At 43.5% G+C, this 16,319-nt stretch overlaps 1 protein-coding gene across 1 annotated transcript in view; it reads right to left on the reverse strand.

The window, feature by feature from the left end:
- The window catches only part of ADCY8 (adenylate cyclase 8), a 220,710-nt gene that overhangs the window by 51,601 nt on the left and 152,790 nt on the right, over nt 1–16,319 (reverse strand). Inside the window, exons 10-11 of the mRNA XM_032610032.1 lie at nt 11,218–11,419; nt 9,075–9,164 (exon numbers count right to left, since the gene is read on the reverse strand). Of these exons, the coding sequence (XP_032465923.1) occupies nt 9,075–9,164; nt 11,218–11,419 (292 nt within the window). The remainder of the gene's footprint in view (nt 1–9,074; nt 9,165–11,217; nt 11,420–16,319) is intronic.

Genomic DNA, 16,319 nt, shown 5'->3' on the forward strand with positions numbered 1-16,319 from the left:
TCAAAATAATTTACAACTGGAAAGAAGGACACAGAATTTTATATGTACTAGAATTACAACAATGCAAAATATGTACACAGCATTCAAATGAATTACTGCTCTCTGTAATGTCCTTTAATCTGATTGTAACACGCTGTACCAAATATATTCAAATGTATTCCCAAGGACTCCGTATCCCATTTAGTAATGGGGTTCTCTGCTTCTTCCTAGATCTTTTAATGATGAAAAATAATAATGCCAGGATTTATATGAGAAATGTTAGATACTGGGCAAAGTTTCCAGCAATCTTTTAAGAAAAGGAACAGATAAGCTATGTATTCTGAGGCAAGAAGACACCCAATATTGACACTTTTTTTTGATCAGAAAAATTAAAAGATTGGATGCTGTAATGGGTATCAGCACTTGGGTGCCCTAGTTAGGAAAAAAAGGTGCCCAAATTAGGAAAAAGATACTATGTATAAATAGACAACTGACGGGAACATAACTGTAGAGCACAGGGAACTCTACCTCACGTTCTGTGGTGTCCTAAATGTGAGGGAGATCCTGAAGGGAGGGGATATATGTACATGTACGGCTGATTTATTTTGCTGTGCAGTAGAAGCTAACACAATATTGTAAAGAAACTCTACTCCAACAAAAAGTAATTTAAAAAAAGATAGGGGTAGGGAATTAAGAGGTACAAACTGCTATGTATAAACCAAATAAGCTACAAGGGTATATTGTACAGCACAGAGAATATAGCCAATATTTTATAATAATGTTAATTGGATTAGATTTTGAATCACTATGTTGTATACCTGAAACTAATATAATATTGTAAATTAACTGTACCTCAATAAGAAAAAGAGGTTACAGGCATTTTGGTAACTAGGTTGAAATATAGGTAGAAGAATATGGACTAACATCTTCAGTGAAGATGTTACGTGGTTAGAGGTTCTTATATTAGGTGAATTCTAGGTAAGATGGGGGATCGACTGGGGTGAGGATGCCTATGCATTGGGCTAAGTTAGTGGAAGACAGGTGCAATGACAATAACTAAGCATTTTGTTGGCGTGTGTTCTGTGCAAGATACTCTAGGAATGACCTTATTATGCTTCACCTTATTTAATTCTTAAAATGACCCAAGGGCAGGTGCTATTCTCATGCCCGTTTTACAGAAGATGGACAAAGTACCGTAACACTTCTCTGCTTCTTAATACTCAAGGTTTTCTTCTCTCAGATGATATATTGAGTTGGGAAATTACAAATTAAGAATTTCTTCTAAGTCCGTACTGAAGAAAATTGGAGTCCCATGTCTTGACCAAGTGCTAAGGGGAGCAATAGTCTGTTTCCTTGAAGTGAGCATTTAACAAACTAAACCACGCATTCGGTTTTCTACATTCGGTTGATTGAGGACCTGCCGGGCAGCAAGAATTGTTCCAGGCTGGAAGGCACCATCCTAATGCCAGGACATTGTCATAATGCATCGTAAATTACCTTAGCTCTACGTGCACATTTTCCTTTTAGAGGAGAAGGAGGAAGAAGAATTTTACACAATAACTCAAAGAAGGGCTTGAGCATCTGCCCACACGTGTACTATATACTGGAGTGTCTGTACCCATTTGGCTGCTGCCAAAATCCCATGGCATCATGAACTCACGGAACAAGAAGGAAAGGGAGCAGATAATTTTGGGGAGTCACTGTCGTTCAAAGAAAAGATTCCAACTTCCTGATTCACACAAAATCTAACTCTTTGCAATTGCAAGTCTGGGTACAAGCAGAACAGCGAAGGGCACATGGGGCAACGACAGGGCTTCTCCGCCTCTCCCTGAGCTCTGACCCCTCTCGTGGCCCAGGAGTGAGGCTGGCATGAACCTGGGGCCACCCCGGGTGCTGAGTGGAGATAAATGACCTGACCCTCCAAGCTGTTTCCTGGTTGTATTAGGCAGGGGAAAGGGAATTGTGTGTGTGTGTGTGGTGCTCTGGTACAATCTTACTCTGTTTTGGCTTGTTCTAGATCCTGGCTTCCATGGTTGACCTCCCCTTTCCTCCCCAATACTAGAGGAAGAATGATGAATGCTCTCTAGCACCTTAGAGTTACTAACTTAGATATGCTGAAACTGCATTTAAATTCCATGAGCAGATGTGCTGATGTCTGTGTCTGACTTGGGTTGAGGGTGTACTCTTCTGGTTACTTCCTAGAAGGGACTGCAGCTCCAGTCACTATTTTTACCTCATAATAATGCGCAGAAGGACATAGCTATGTTAATGATGTCCACAAATGATGACTCAGTATAACGAGGCAAAACTGAATCAATGAGCAGGCAAATAGACATTTCTTACGGAAAGACATCACTACCTAATTTGTTTTTAATATAAGAATGATGCTTCTTCTGATGATTGTTATTGGTCGATTCAACGTAGTCACCTTGGGGGACTATGTGCTTATCCTGACCACGCATCTTTGATGACTGAGCTCGGATCTCTGTAAATTATCTTCAGAGTCCGTCTTTGAAAAACACCAAAAATGTATCTCTCTGTATTTGATTCCTAAACAGTGATGTCTGGCCAGATCACTCATCTTGGTGACTTTCAAAAATTAAATCTGTTCCCAGAGGATAACGACCGGACATTGTTGAACATACCTAGGATGCATACGCTTTCAGCTAAGAACAATTAGCAAAGAGGACCATGGTGGCATTGTCTGAGTACGTGCATACTCTCCAAGGCCACTCCCTTGGCCTGAGCAACAAGTGAGGGTCTGGAAGGGTCTGGCTCCCTGAGAATGATCCAACTCATGGTGGTCACCCTTTTGTAAATAACTGATAGGAGATTGGTATTGCTATGAAACTGTGGCCTGTTCGGATTTTTAGTCACATGGTATACACGTGATTATGTAGATAATCTCATGTTGAGAGCATAAAGTCTTGTGCATTGAAAAAAAAATTGTTACATCCCTATCTTCTTCCTTAAATTCAAATCTCTTCTTGGGCAGGCACTATTCACTCTTAGTTACCAAAGTCTTCAAGAAAGAGAGGGAGAGAAGAAGCTAACATTCAATGAATGTTTTATGTATATTATCTCTATTTGTCACCCAACCAATCTTATAAGATAGGTAGTAGTATTGTTAATAATCCCATTATACAGATGAGGAAACCGAGGCTCAGAGAGGTTAGGTGACTTGCCCAAGGCTACACAGCTAGTAAATGGCAAAAGAAGAGTGCTTGCTCACTCTATGTCACCACACAGCCTCTGTCATTCAAGCCTATTCTGTTTCCCAGGCACAATTAATGTCCTTAAAGCCTTGGAATCTAAGCTTCAGTGAGATGGGAATGGTTTTTTGGATCATACTGTGTTATTACGGCTTTTGGCACTTTGTGGGGAAAGGCAATTCCAAAAATTAATTATTTGGGAGAAAACAAAATGATCTCCTCTGTGTATTTAGCCATAACCTAAAATTGGCTCAGTGTAGAAGGAAAATGAGCTTATATAAGATCCCTCTGTTCAACTACGAAAAGTTCTGAAATTACAGTGGAGTTGTTTGACACTTATCCTTTGTTTGAATTATTTGGTGGGACTGCCACTGTGGAAGCTTGGGAAAATCTAATTTTATCCTGAATACTTGCTGGGGATTTTAGACCACAGTGAATAAATTTTCCTTCAAAATCACTTAAGGTTCTGATTCCTACCTGAGGAGTTAACCAGAGAAATGAAGGCAAGAGTTTAGGGGAGCATCAATTTGTACAGTCACTTTGGGAATTAAAAAAAATCTGCTTATTTGCTTTATTATCACTGATTCTCTCTTCTCTTTTCATTGTTCCTCTTCTTCCTGCTTTTTTGCTCCTTTTTGCTTTTTCTCCCTTTTATCTTCCTCTTTGAACTCCCCCCTTTCTGCTCTCATCTTCATCATCATCATCAAGATGACTGATGTTTAATGAGCATTTATTTTGTACCAGGAACTATAGTAAGTGTATACATATATTCTATCAATCTAAGTCTCGTGACAACCCTGTGAGGCAGGCACAGTTGTTATCCCCAGGGTGGAAATGAGGCTCAAAGAGCTTCTGTAAGTTGCTCAAGACCACAGTTATAAGCATCAGAGCTGCCATTTAAGCCAAAATGTTCTGACTACAGGTTTCTAACAGACTCTGTAAATCTGCTTCCCTCTTGTCTTTCTCTGTCTGTCTGATTCCTCTTTTGTACTTAACTTTTTAAATGGCTTTATTGAGTTATGACTGACCTACAGTGAACTGCATATATCTAACGTACACAATTTGACGAGCTTTAGTACTTGCATAAGTCGGTGAAACCATCACAATCAAGAAAATGGACACTTGCATGAGTTTCATTGTATCCCTTTATAATTCCTTCCTCCCACATCCCAAGCCAGGAAACCACTGATTTCTTTCTGCTATTACGTATCAATTTGCATTTTCTAGAGGTTTAGGTCAGTGGGACCATGAAAATGCATACTTTTGTTTTTCTGGCTTACTTCCTTCAGCATAATGATCTTAGGATTCATCCATGTTATTGCACATATATCCATAGATCATTTCTAGACATTTGGGTTGTTTCCAGTTTTTGGCTATTACAAAGAAGACTGATATGAACATTCTTTTCCAATATAGAAATATAACTTCATATTTTCTAATATAAGATATTTCTCATTATTTCTTTAAACAAGAAGTTTATTAAGCAACAAAATGCTTGACTTGAAGGGAAAACTATGTAGGACTCATTTCTTTTACAGTAATTTATCCCTACTTAAAGACTGATTGCCCTATATGTTTATTTCATTATCTGATTGGATTTATTTTCATTTTTGTAATACACACACACACACACACACACAAAGTTTGATCTTAAAAAGAAAGAAGAAAAGTCTTCTTAGACTTTCAGTCTTTTAAGATTTTTTTAGGAAGAACTAGAGCAGCATATAATCTAGGGATAATTATTGTATACTACTGCAGCAAGACTCATCCGATTGCTCTACTTAATGTCCCATGAATTATGATGTTTTTCAGTCTGGCTGGTGGGAAAAGACACTATTCCCAGCCCTGTGTGAGCGCTGGGCACTAATTCTTTTAGATGGTTCTTTCCCAAGCATTGCTTAGCTTCCTCACATGCATGCACTGATCGGACCCTCTGCAGATCTCTGAGCTTTTCTCTGTCTCTGCAACTCTCTTCTCTCTGGTAGTGAGTCCTACAAACTCTAGCCACCTTGGTCCCCCCAGATTCTCGGCTCTGTCTCCTCAAATCCGGGAGTTGCACAGGGTTCCATGTGTGTTCTTCCAACCTGAGCCAGTCTGAAAACAAGATCTCTTAAAGCAAGATACATGGGACTTTCCTGGCTGTCCAGTGGTTAAGACTCAGCACTTCCACTGCAGGGGTGTGGGTTCAATCCCTGGTCAGGGAACTAAGATCTCACATGCCACGTGGTGTGGCCACAAAATTAAAAAAAAAAAAAAAAAAAAGAACAAGATACAGCTCTGGCAATCACAGGGCTCACTTAATTTGCTTCTTGTTTTTCAGGGATTGCTGTCCTTCAATACCTGATGCCCAGTGTCTTGAAAACTATTGTTTCACGTATTTATTTATTTATTTTTAAGCTGTTTCAGGTGGCAAGGCAAATCTTGTCTCTTCTACTCCACTGGAAATACATCTTTTTTAAAAGGAAAACTATTAAATAGACTGTGGGCTCTGTCCCGTGCTTGGCCCTTAAGATAATGTTGAAAACTATACAATATTGTCTTTTCTCCTTAAAGCAATTTATAAATTTGAAAGGTTGGAAAAAAATGTTCTAGTTAGATAAATAAATTATAGAAAGGATGGAGTGAGGGTACTAAGATGATGCCTTAAGGATATGTGAGCTGGCAGGAAGTAATCTGAAGGGATTGGGTCTACTTGAAAACGAGAGGCTTGCAGCTGGCTAGGACCTGAATTCATGGGGGAGAAATGGCAGAAAATGCCAGGATACAAAGACGCAGATGATTATCCTTCTAGGGAAAACTGGTGCTCAGGGACCCTTTAAAACCATAGCATACTCTGATTGCTCTTGCAAATACAGTTGACTAGTCATTCAAATGTGCCAGAGCATAGACTAAAGGGGCTCGATTGTAAAATGAAGGTCTTCCCATTGAGCCTCCCGAGAACCACATTCTGGTGTTTGAGACGATGGGAATGGTTTGTGCACGTGCCTGTCATTCACTTTACAAACCTATGTCTCTTCGCTCCCCTCTTAGACTAGCTCTCAAATCGTAGTTGGGACACCGCTTTCTTCACGGTCGTTTCCTGTATCTTCACTCTTTTTTAGTAATTGGCAAGCTCCAGTTCAGAAATAAACTATACTTTATACCATATATGATGACAGCCTCTCATGTTTATGTCACATCATCCAGCTTAGTCAACTGCTTCCGGCCTGAGAATCGTTTCTCACGGGTGAGGTGGAAAGGTCCGCTATACAGATGAGGAAACCAAGGCTCTGAGAGATGAAGTGATTTGCTTGGGGACACGCACTTGTGAGTGATGGGAGGTGGTTGTGCAGATTAAGCCTTTTAGAAGGTTTGAATGTTTGATTCCTTCTAGTTTGGTAGACAAATCCTTAGGGAGGGAAGCACGGCCATATATGTCAGGATGGCAAATGGTGGGTCAAACCAGGTTGCTGTAGTAGCTGGTGATGGAGAGTCCAGATGCCCACATTTTAGGCCAGTGGGTTTCCTGCACCTGATGGGATGTTGGGAGCTGGCGAACTTTGTCTGACAATAGGCCAGATAGCAAACATTTTTGGCTTAGTGGGCCACACCACCTCTGTTGTAACTACTCAACTCTACCGTTGTATTATTATACAAGCAGCTGTAGACATTGCTAACACATGAGTGTGTCTGTGCCCCAATCAAACTTTATTTACAAAACAGGTGGCAGGTGGAAACTGGCCTGTGGCCATAGTTTGCTGACCCCTGGGCAAGATGATCCTTTGTCTGTGGGAGGAAAATATTAAAACTTGGACTCATTTATTTTATCTCACTTTTTAACATTTCTATTTTATGAGTATGTTTCATAATGTACATGGTATGTTAGTACAGTGGTATAGGTGTGTAACTTATAAATATATATTGATGGTGCAAGCTCTAAACCTTTTTACTTAGTAAATAAATCACAGCTGACATTTAATCAGCAGATACTTTGTGTAGGTGTTGCTCTAGACACTTTACATGGATTAAGTCACTTAATCCTCACAACAACCCATCAAGAAGGTATTACTTTCATCCTTACTTTGCAGAGGCACAGAGATGAAGCTATGTGATCCAGAAGTTTACCCACCCCTTTCTTAGGACGGGGAAATCCATGCGTCACGTGGTCCTGAGTTTGGGAGTTCAAGTTTGGGGCCAAGGGTATATATCAAGTGTTGATTCAGAGGTCCAGATCAGTACTTCACAAACACCAACTTCACGTCAGACCACACGTTAGAAACTCAACGTTTGCCACCTCATCGAGGTAGGCACTGCGAGAATATGATATTCTTTAATTCCACAATCACTGTGTGAAGAAGGTATTATTTTTCCCACTTTACAGATGAGGAAGCTGAGGTTCAGAGAGAGTATGAACGGATTCAAGATTCTACTGCTACCAAGTAAAGGGGCTCAACTGGGAGTGAAATCCAGCGTTTGCCTAACTCTAAATGTCTGATTCTTGGCCAACTTACTGCCCCTTGGGACACTCCTCATGCCCTCCAAACTGAGAAGTTCTCAGGGAGCTGGTGTCCCACAGAGTCTACAAAATCGGAGCCCACTCATTACTTGGTGGGAGAGTCCCAGAGCACATGGTCTGCCCCACACAGCCCTGAAACCAGAGCCAGTCCCATCCTGCTCAGGACTTCCTTAGGAACAGCCTGGTTCTTCCCTAGGGACGGAGCCTGGATTCATAAGTATGAGCTCAGGAATAAGCCAGATATGGTTTGAATTGCAGTACTAAGTCTTAATAACTGAATTAATAAGGGAGGGACAGAAAGGGAGGAAGAATGAAGAGAAATGAGAAAGAATGGAAGCCAGGCATGAGTAGCACTGAGCAAGCTACTTTCTGAGCCTGAGTTTCATTACCTACAACATGGAGATGGTCATAGCATCCTCCACATATCCTGAAGATTTAACGATGTTATGCATATCAAGTAGATGCTCTATATCTGGGGTCAGAGGTGAGGCTTTCTGTCCTTTTCAGAACATTTCTCAGACCAATTCTGGGGCCAAGGTGAGATAACAGAGAGCCTTTCCTCCACCACACATTGGAGGGGGTCTCAGAGAATAAAAACCTACCCAAGGTCTTCAAGGTATAGGGTTGGCTGGGGCCTACTGCGACGTCCCAACTGCCTTCCCTCCTGACCCAGAACTTATATCCCAATATGTGAAGATCTGGGTCATGGCTTAACAGAGCCAAAGACTGTCCTTTGCCTGACCCCCTAAACTGACCCCAAGGCCCAGGGCCAGACCAGTAGCTGTGTGGCCAAGAGAGGGTCAGACTTACAATATGATGGTGAGTGTCCTGTTGGGATACCTCCTGAGTTTGTGATGCTCTGGGCATTTTCCATACCACTTTGATTTATGTTTAGCTGTTGTTTTCTGCGCTTGTGATTTACTAGCTTCCTTCCTTCCTTCTATTTCCTCTTTCTTCCTTCCTTTTTCCCTCCTTCCCTCCTTCCTTTCTTTCTTCCTTCCATCCTTCCTTTTCCAGTGCAGCGAACGTTGAGCGATAACTGTGCCCTGCCCTATGCAGCACATTCTGCTCTAGGGCTTTAAGACGAGTTACAGGAAATGAGAAGGGAAGAGAAGGAAAAGGGAAAGAGGAAAGTGGATGGCGGGGAAAGTGCAGAAGAAAGAAAAGGAGGAGGGAGAATAAGGAAGAGAGAAACGGGAGGGAAGGAGAGGCAGAGGAGCGAGCAGGAAAGAGGCAGAGGGAGAAGCAGAAGATACAGGAGAGGCAGAGGAGGGAAGACGGGCCTCTGGAGTGCTAGCATGTCTAAGGCCCTCAGCCAGTCCTGTTCATCTGGAGCTGTGGAGATACCTAAGCCCCAGTCTCGCCAAGGGGAGCTCGTGAATAAATACCTCTGGGTAGGAGCAGATATCTGTAAACACAGCTGAGGAATTGAAAGTCAGGTTCTTCAAGGGTATCGACTTGTCAAAATCACACCACAGCTGCGGATTAAGAAAAAAAAGAACAACAAGAAACAAACAAAAAAAAAAAAACACAGGAACAACAAAGTCAGTGTAAGCTGGAGACTGAGTCCTCTGCTACCGCTCTTGGGTTTCGGCAAATGCCTGGAGCAGGCCAGGCCCTAGAGGGGCTTGATTTCAGAATTCAGTGCCAGCTGGGATTTTTCCTTTCATTTTAAAGAAAGTACTGGCTCAGAAAAAACATCTGCAAGCCAGTCACGAAACCTGGGTAAGACTGCTCTGTTGACCCCCTCCCAGAGGGTCACTGGAGTGGGGCTTTGAAGAGAGAGCCAGGTGGCAGGAGCAAAGGTCTGGGGAACACTCACAGCCTGTCTCCACGTCAACAGCTGGGCAGATTCGAGGGATCCAAGGGGGCACGCTTTCCAGAAAGACGCTTAGTGTCGGGGAGGTGGGCATTTCCTAGGCCAGAAATTGCTGTAGGAGATTCTGTGGCATAGCTACCGGTGGCCGAGTGCCCGTGCTGTGCCAGATACTTTGTACAAAAAGGCCTCACAACCACCTTGTGATGTAGCTACTACTTTTATCCCCATTTTACAACTGAAAAATATGAAACTCTGAGAAGCAAAGTAACTTGTCCAGGGTTGCCAAGCTGGTAAGTGGTGGAGCTGAGATTTGAACGCAGGTCTATCTGACTCCAAAGCCTCTGAACTTCCACTCCACTGTGGCACGGTTGGCCCCAGAGGTAACCCTGACCTAGAGTCATTGGGTTTATTTCCAAATCCTGCACCCCAGAAACATCTGATTCATCAAGACTTGAGATCCTGGCTACGACTTGGCAGTCTGTGATCAATGATCCTAAGTACTTCCATTTTCAGTTGCCATAATCTATAAACTGTTCATTAGGTGATATATTTAATTAGATTATGGTTTCCCTTTCCTTTGGGGATTTCCCTCTTTCTTCATAGACCCCTTTACCACAAGGCCAGCCGCAGAGCTTGAGCGACATATACTCTAAGTAATTATTGGGCCAATCTGGACAATGGATTTCAGGCAGTATAAACCTCCAACACAGGGGCTGACAATTGTGGGGTTCACAGTTCGGGTCCCTGAACACTTGGAGACCCTCCCTTAGGCCCAAAGGGCACAATGATGGTTTCAGCCACAAGACGATGCCTCAACTAGCCTCCCTCAATGTTCAAAACCTGGGATCAGATAAATCTCTCCTAAAATCTAGATCCCTAAATCATGGACAACACGGACTATTTGGATAGACACAGATAATGCCTAGAGCGACTATGTTACCATTCTAGAGAGAAAATGAAATCAGTAAAGCGTGGATCACCAAATTAAAACAATGATAAATACGGCAGTTGGAGATTCATCCGAGTTCGATGTGTCACATCCAATATGAACTCTTAGAACGTCATAGGTAAGATGCTCAACCTTCCTGAAATGCAGTTTCCTCATCTGTTACATGGGAACGATAATACCTACCTGTGGCACACAGTAGGTGCTCAATAAATAAATGACAGCTATTTATTCCCATTCCCCCACTCCCACTCCCAGAGATACAATTTGGCATATGAGAACGAGCGTGAGTCATGGAGTCAGACAGACCTTAGTAGCAAGTTATTTCATGTCTCTGAGCCTCAGTTTCCTCAGCCATAAAGTGGGGATAATGAGACTTACCTCACGGGGTTTATGGGAGGATTAAACATGAAAAACACATACAGCTCCTCCTTCAGTGCATGGCACATAGCAGGTGGGAACTTAATAAGCAGTAACTCTTATTTACGATTATGATTCACTGGCCACTGAAAGTACAGAAACTTAAGGGCGTTTGGAGCTCCTTTAGAGCAAATAAACTCCGCCACTGGGAAAAAGACAGTTTTCCACCAGGAAAATGCACAGTTCTGACAGTTTAGCCACATCTTCCTTCTCTAACCCTGAGCTTGGGGCTGGACCAAGCACATGAAGATAACTAGTACCAAGGAAGGCAAGGGAAGAAGCGGCAGGTTCCGTAAACTCTTAATTCCTGCTACACACTAGATACCAAAGGGCTTGGAATGCTTACGATATTTACGATGGCGCCCAGGAAATTAATCAAGATGGACGCAAAGATGATGACATTCCTGGCCAAATAGGTCTCGTTAATCCAACAGCAAGTTTTCCGGAGGACCAGGGGCAAACACTTATAATCCTCCGCTGTGGTGATGAGGACCAAAGCCGAGTGCAGCATAATCAGGATGGAAAACTGGATGGCCATTGGCATCACCCTGCAGGGAAACACAGAACGTTGGGTCACGTGGCATTGATCGTGTGATCCCCTCTCGATGGGCAACCCTGGCAATCACATTCATGATCGCCCTTTCCCACTCCTTGCACCCTGTAATTCCTCTAAAGCTCTGTTTGTTCAAGAAAAGGGCTATTAACAGAAGACTTTTTAAACCGATCAAATCCATCCCTAGAATACTCTACTGAGAAACTTGGCAATGAGCATCAAACGTCTGGCTTGATCTATTGCTTCTGCCCATTTTTTCCCACTTCTTGCCTCGTTCCTCTTTCTCACTAGGCAGCTGCTGCCCAGGCAACACACCACTGGAATTCCATCTCAGCACTCCGGCTGTGGGAGAGACCCACACGCACTCTCCCCTTCAAGGTGGGTTTTAGGAAGCATTCTCCCTCTGGGCTGCTCGGATGCCAAGAACTGAACTTGGCACCTCTGCACATTGCTCAGTTTCCTTAGTGATCATCACAGTTTGCAAAGACTATACTATGTGCCGTGTGGGACATGGGTACGTAGAGCTCATACTTGCCCAAGGCTTCAACATCACAACCAGCTCTACATCTCAGGCTTCAAAGCTCGGTCCTGTGGTAGCTCCTGCCTATTGGGCACCTCTGTTGGGTGTCAGGCGGTGATCTAAAACCCCATCTCTGGAGGCATCTGCGTCTTCTCCTTATCAGCCAACTTATCACCAGGATTCTCCCTGGGAATTTATCCCTTGCTCTCTATTCTCTGTCCAGCCACTTGTGTCCTTGGCTGGCACCGGTCATTTCTCTACCTCTCTTTTAGCCAAAAAACTGCTGCATGTTACATGGTGCCTTAATGGACACGGTGGGAGATTTTATATCCGTTCCTTCCTCTAAAAAGTGAAGCTCATTCATTTGGCTTTAATGAGTTGACTGGAGCTCAATAAATGTACATTTAGTGAATGAAGTTGAACCCACCTTCTTCTAATGCTACCTCTTCTTATCCTCTTGCCGGAATTTTCTTATTATTAATAACACTAGCGTGAGTACTGTATTGAACTCTGATTATGTGCTAGGCTATGCTAATCACTTTATATACAATACCTCATTTCCATTCCTCAGAACAAACCTAAGAGGTCTTTTGATCTCTTTTTTCACGTGAAGATTTAAGGCTCAGAGAGGAGTAACTTCCCAGGGGTTACTGAGTTGGTAAGTGTTAGAGTTAGGATTTAAAGTCCACTCTGCTATTCTAATCATTTTGGTGAGTAATGTATGTCCCATATTTGCAGTAATCTTTTTTGCTTCTGTGGTTTCATTGTGACATTTATTCATTCAACAAGCTTTCTTCCTAGGTAGGCATCAGGGGTACCAGGACGAGAGACACATCTTGCCCATCTTCTAGGAGATCATAATCTAGAGGGGAATATGGATATACAAATGATGAACTATTATATGTTATGTTATGATATAGAAAAGGTTATAAACAAACATCTTTTAGAAAATAAGAAAGGAAATCAAGGAAGGCTTCACAGAAGAGGTGACATAGGGGTTAGGTCTTGGAGGTTGAAGAGAAGGAGTTTTGGGAGGAAAGACTGGGGAATGTGAACAAAGTAACAGAAGAATGGGAGTGACCAGTGTGTTTAGAGTTTTTCAGTGAGCCAGGTGGTGAGGCTTTGGGACTGGAGAACAAGTGGTCCAATAAATGCTGTGCGAGAGAGCTCTGCCTGTAGGCAATGCGCTGATACTTAAGATGTCTAATCAGGGAAGGACACGATCATATCTGTGAGTGTGAAAGACAACTGTGGTGGGAGGTGGTGGGACTGAAGAGGAGAGAAAGTATTTAGAAGGTTAAGTAGTTGAGGCCTGAATTAACAAGGAAGGGACATAGGGTAACAGCCCTGATAATTGGGATGTTCAAGGAACTATGTGGAGGTAATCTATTTATTTATTTATTTATTTTTGGCTTCGTTGCTGTGCAAAGGTTTTCTCGAGTTGTGGTGAGCAGGGGCTGCTCTTCATTGCCGCGCACGGGCTTCTCATTGAGGTGGCTTCTCTTGTTGCAGAGAACAGGCTCTAGGCATGCGAGTTTCAGTAGTTGTGGTCTAGAGCCTGGGCTCTAGAGCGCAGGCTCAGTAGTTGTTGCGCATGGGCTTCGTTCCTCTGCGGCATGTAGGATCTTCCGGGACCAGGGCTCGAACCCGTGTCCCCTGCATTGGTAGATGGATTCTTAACCACTGCGCCACCAGGGAAGTCCCTATGGGGGTAATCTTAATAAGCGTTTTATATGTGTGTGTAGGGGGGCTTTTGGGAGAGGTAAGTCATTATGAGCAACATGAATGTTTTCACCATCTTACCTGGGTTAAGTGCAGGAAGAAAAGCTAGTCTACAGAGGTAAAGGGTGATGCATTTGATTTTGAGCCAGTTGAATTTTGGGTGCTTGTGGATCCTCCAGCTGGAGACATCTAGATGTCTAGGCAGCTAGAGGGATGGTTCTAGCACTCTGGGTTCAGAGCATGTAGGCGGTGGTTGAAAAATCTGAGATTGGAGAAAACTGCCCAAAGAGAGTGTGCAGAGTAAGAAATAAGAGGACCAACGGTGAAGCTACGGGAGAAGTCAATGGGCCAGAAGAAGAGATGGCAGCAAAGGGAATGTAGGAAATGTAGTCAGTACACAGGAGAGCAGGAGTGCACGGCATCATGAGAGCTGGAGGGTAAGACATTTAAAGGACGGAGTAACCAAGACTGCCAATTTCCTCTGCGTGGTCAAGCATCATGGAGGCTGGAAAGTGACTTCTCCTACAGCCCAGCTATCATTGTTGGAGGGTTTTTGTTGTTGTTGTTGTTTTTAATGCTTGCACAGTTTTGATTTTATGGATCACCTTGATAGGAAATCTCTGCAGGTGTTTTAGATAAGAACAGAAGGTCTGTGTAGCAGTGGGTTCCCAGAGGGCCCTACACAGATGGGTAACTTCCCCCCGCACAAGCTGGAAAAACACTCCCTGACAGCACACCATTATTCCTGGGCACCCAGGGGAAGCAAATGACAGAGAATGCAGGTGGATTGCTTTGTCAGGCACTCCCAGGAGAGAAGGGGCCAATTCCAAGGCTGAGATGTGTCTCAATACTGTGCCAAGCAGCCATTGAGAACACAAATATCTTGTTCCAAAGCGAAGGAAGGAGCAAATCAGGCCAAGGTTGAGTCTGAAAGCCGCCCAGCAGGAGACTCAAACTCTCTCATGGTCACGGCTGCCATCCAGGTAACCTACAGACCTTCACATGGCGCACCGGCCTAGAAGGGTGCCCCTGGTTCTCACTGCTGCCTTTTCTCCTTCTCCACCTCTTGTACGCCATGGGCAAATCCTCAAGCACATGCCCTACATGCTGTGCTACTCCTACCTCTGTATTTTCTCACTCTCTGGGGGGTGGGGGGTGGGGAACATCCTGGTCATCCTTCAAGGCTCGGTCTTTCTTTGGATTCTTCCAAGACACCTGGCATAAGGCTAAGTACATAGAAAGTGCTCAATAAATACTGACTTTTCCTTTGTGTGGGGAGAGAAGACTGTTTCTCCTCTCACCAGCCTTCTTAGGCTGTATTGCCATCTGCACTGCCAGCCCCTCTGCCTGCCCTTCTGCTGCGTCCTTTTCAAGCAGGAAGAAGGGCCAACCCTCCTGCTTGGAGTGCATCTGGAGTGTTCAGTGGACCTGGTTCTCACCGGAGGGCAGTGTCGCTGTTAAAGGTCAGTGTTTATGGGAAGTTCAGATGCTTGTCGTCTCTTCCTCCTTACCTTCCCTGTGGGAAGAGGCTTGGTCATCTCTTCCCCTTGACCAGGCCAGGTACCTCTTCCTTTAAGCAAGGAAGCTCAGGTTGCCCCAGGAAGTCCTGATGGGCAGGAAGTGAAAGGCAGGCAAGAGCAAAACCCTGTGGATTTGAACCTGTAGCTCTGAGACATAACCAGTAACGCACCTTGGGCAAGGTACCATTCTTCTGAGCATCTTAGTTTTTAAAGTTTTTGGTGCGTCTTATGTTAGTCTGCAAACCTGGGATTTTTAAGTCCACCTCTTAAAGGAGGCTCTGAGGTTAAAGTAATAAAGCAATGTAATGCTTAGCACATAATAAGAACTCAAGGAAACATTCATTTTCTTTCTCTATTCATGGTGAAAATCAGGAAACTTAAAGGCATCTTAAAGATGTCTGGGAAGAGTATTAACTGCAAGACACTTTCTAAGCAAGGTACTGGCGCTATGTATAAAATTCCTCTGGAAATCTCTGCAGCAGCTCTTCAGCGTTCATTTATTTCTGCACACATAAACATTATAACATTAGACTGTAATTTTTATCTAATTATAGAGCTACTCAGGCATCCAGGGATTCTGAATTTGCTTTTGCATTGTTGGCGTACATAAGAGGCAAGGGAACCTTACATTTCTGAAATCAAATCTGAAAAAGAATGGCAAGGGATCTGCGAACAGCTCTATCCAAATCATTTCTAGATGTTAAGTTCTAATTTACCCTCTGCAGTGTGTCTTTAAAGCAGGGTCTGGGTTGGTACCATGACTGGAGGTTTGCTGGGGAGGCAGGGATCTGGGGGGGGGATGAGCGAATAGCCTCTAGCGGCTTGTGGTGCATTCAGAAACAGAAATGCAGACTGAAAGATGACCCTGGACTATCCTCGAGAATCTGCAAAGAGCCTGCGAGTCCAATAGTGCATTTGATCCTGTAGCAACCCTGAGAAGTCAGTATTTGTAGCCTCTTCATTAGGTGACAATATGGTGACTCAAGAAGGGAAGGGGAACTAGGATTTATCAAAATAGGTATGGTTCATTTAATTCTTACAGCAACCCTGGGAAGTTGGCATTGTTATTCCCATTTTACAGATGAGAAAACTGAGGCTTCAGAGAGGTCAAGTACAGACACATAGCCAGTAAG

Source organism: Phocoena sinus, chromosome 17 (genome assembly GCF_008692025.1).
Source record: "Phocoena sinus isolate mPhoSin1 chromosome 17, mPhoSin1.pri, whole genome shotgun sequence".
In the NCBI taxonomy this organism is placed as follows: Eukaryota; Metazoa; Chordata; class Mammalia; order Artiodactyla; family Phocoenidae; genus Phocoena; species Phocoena sinus.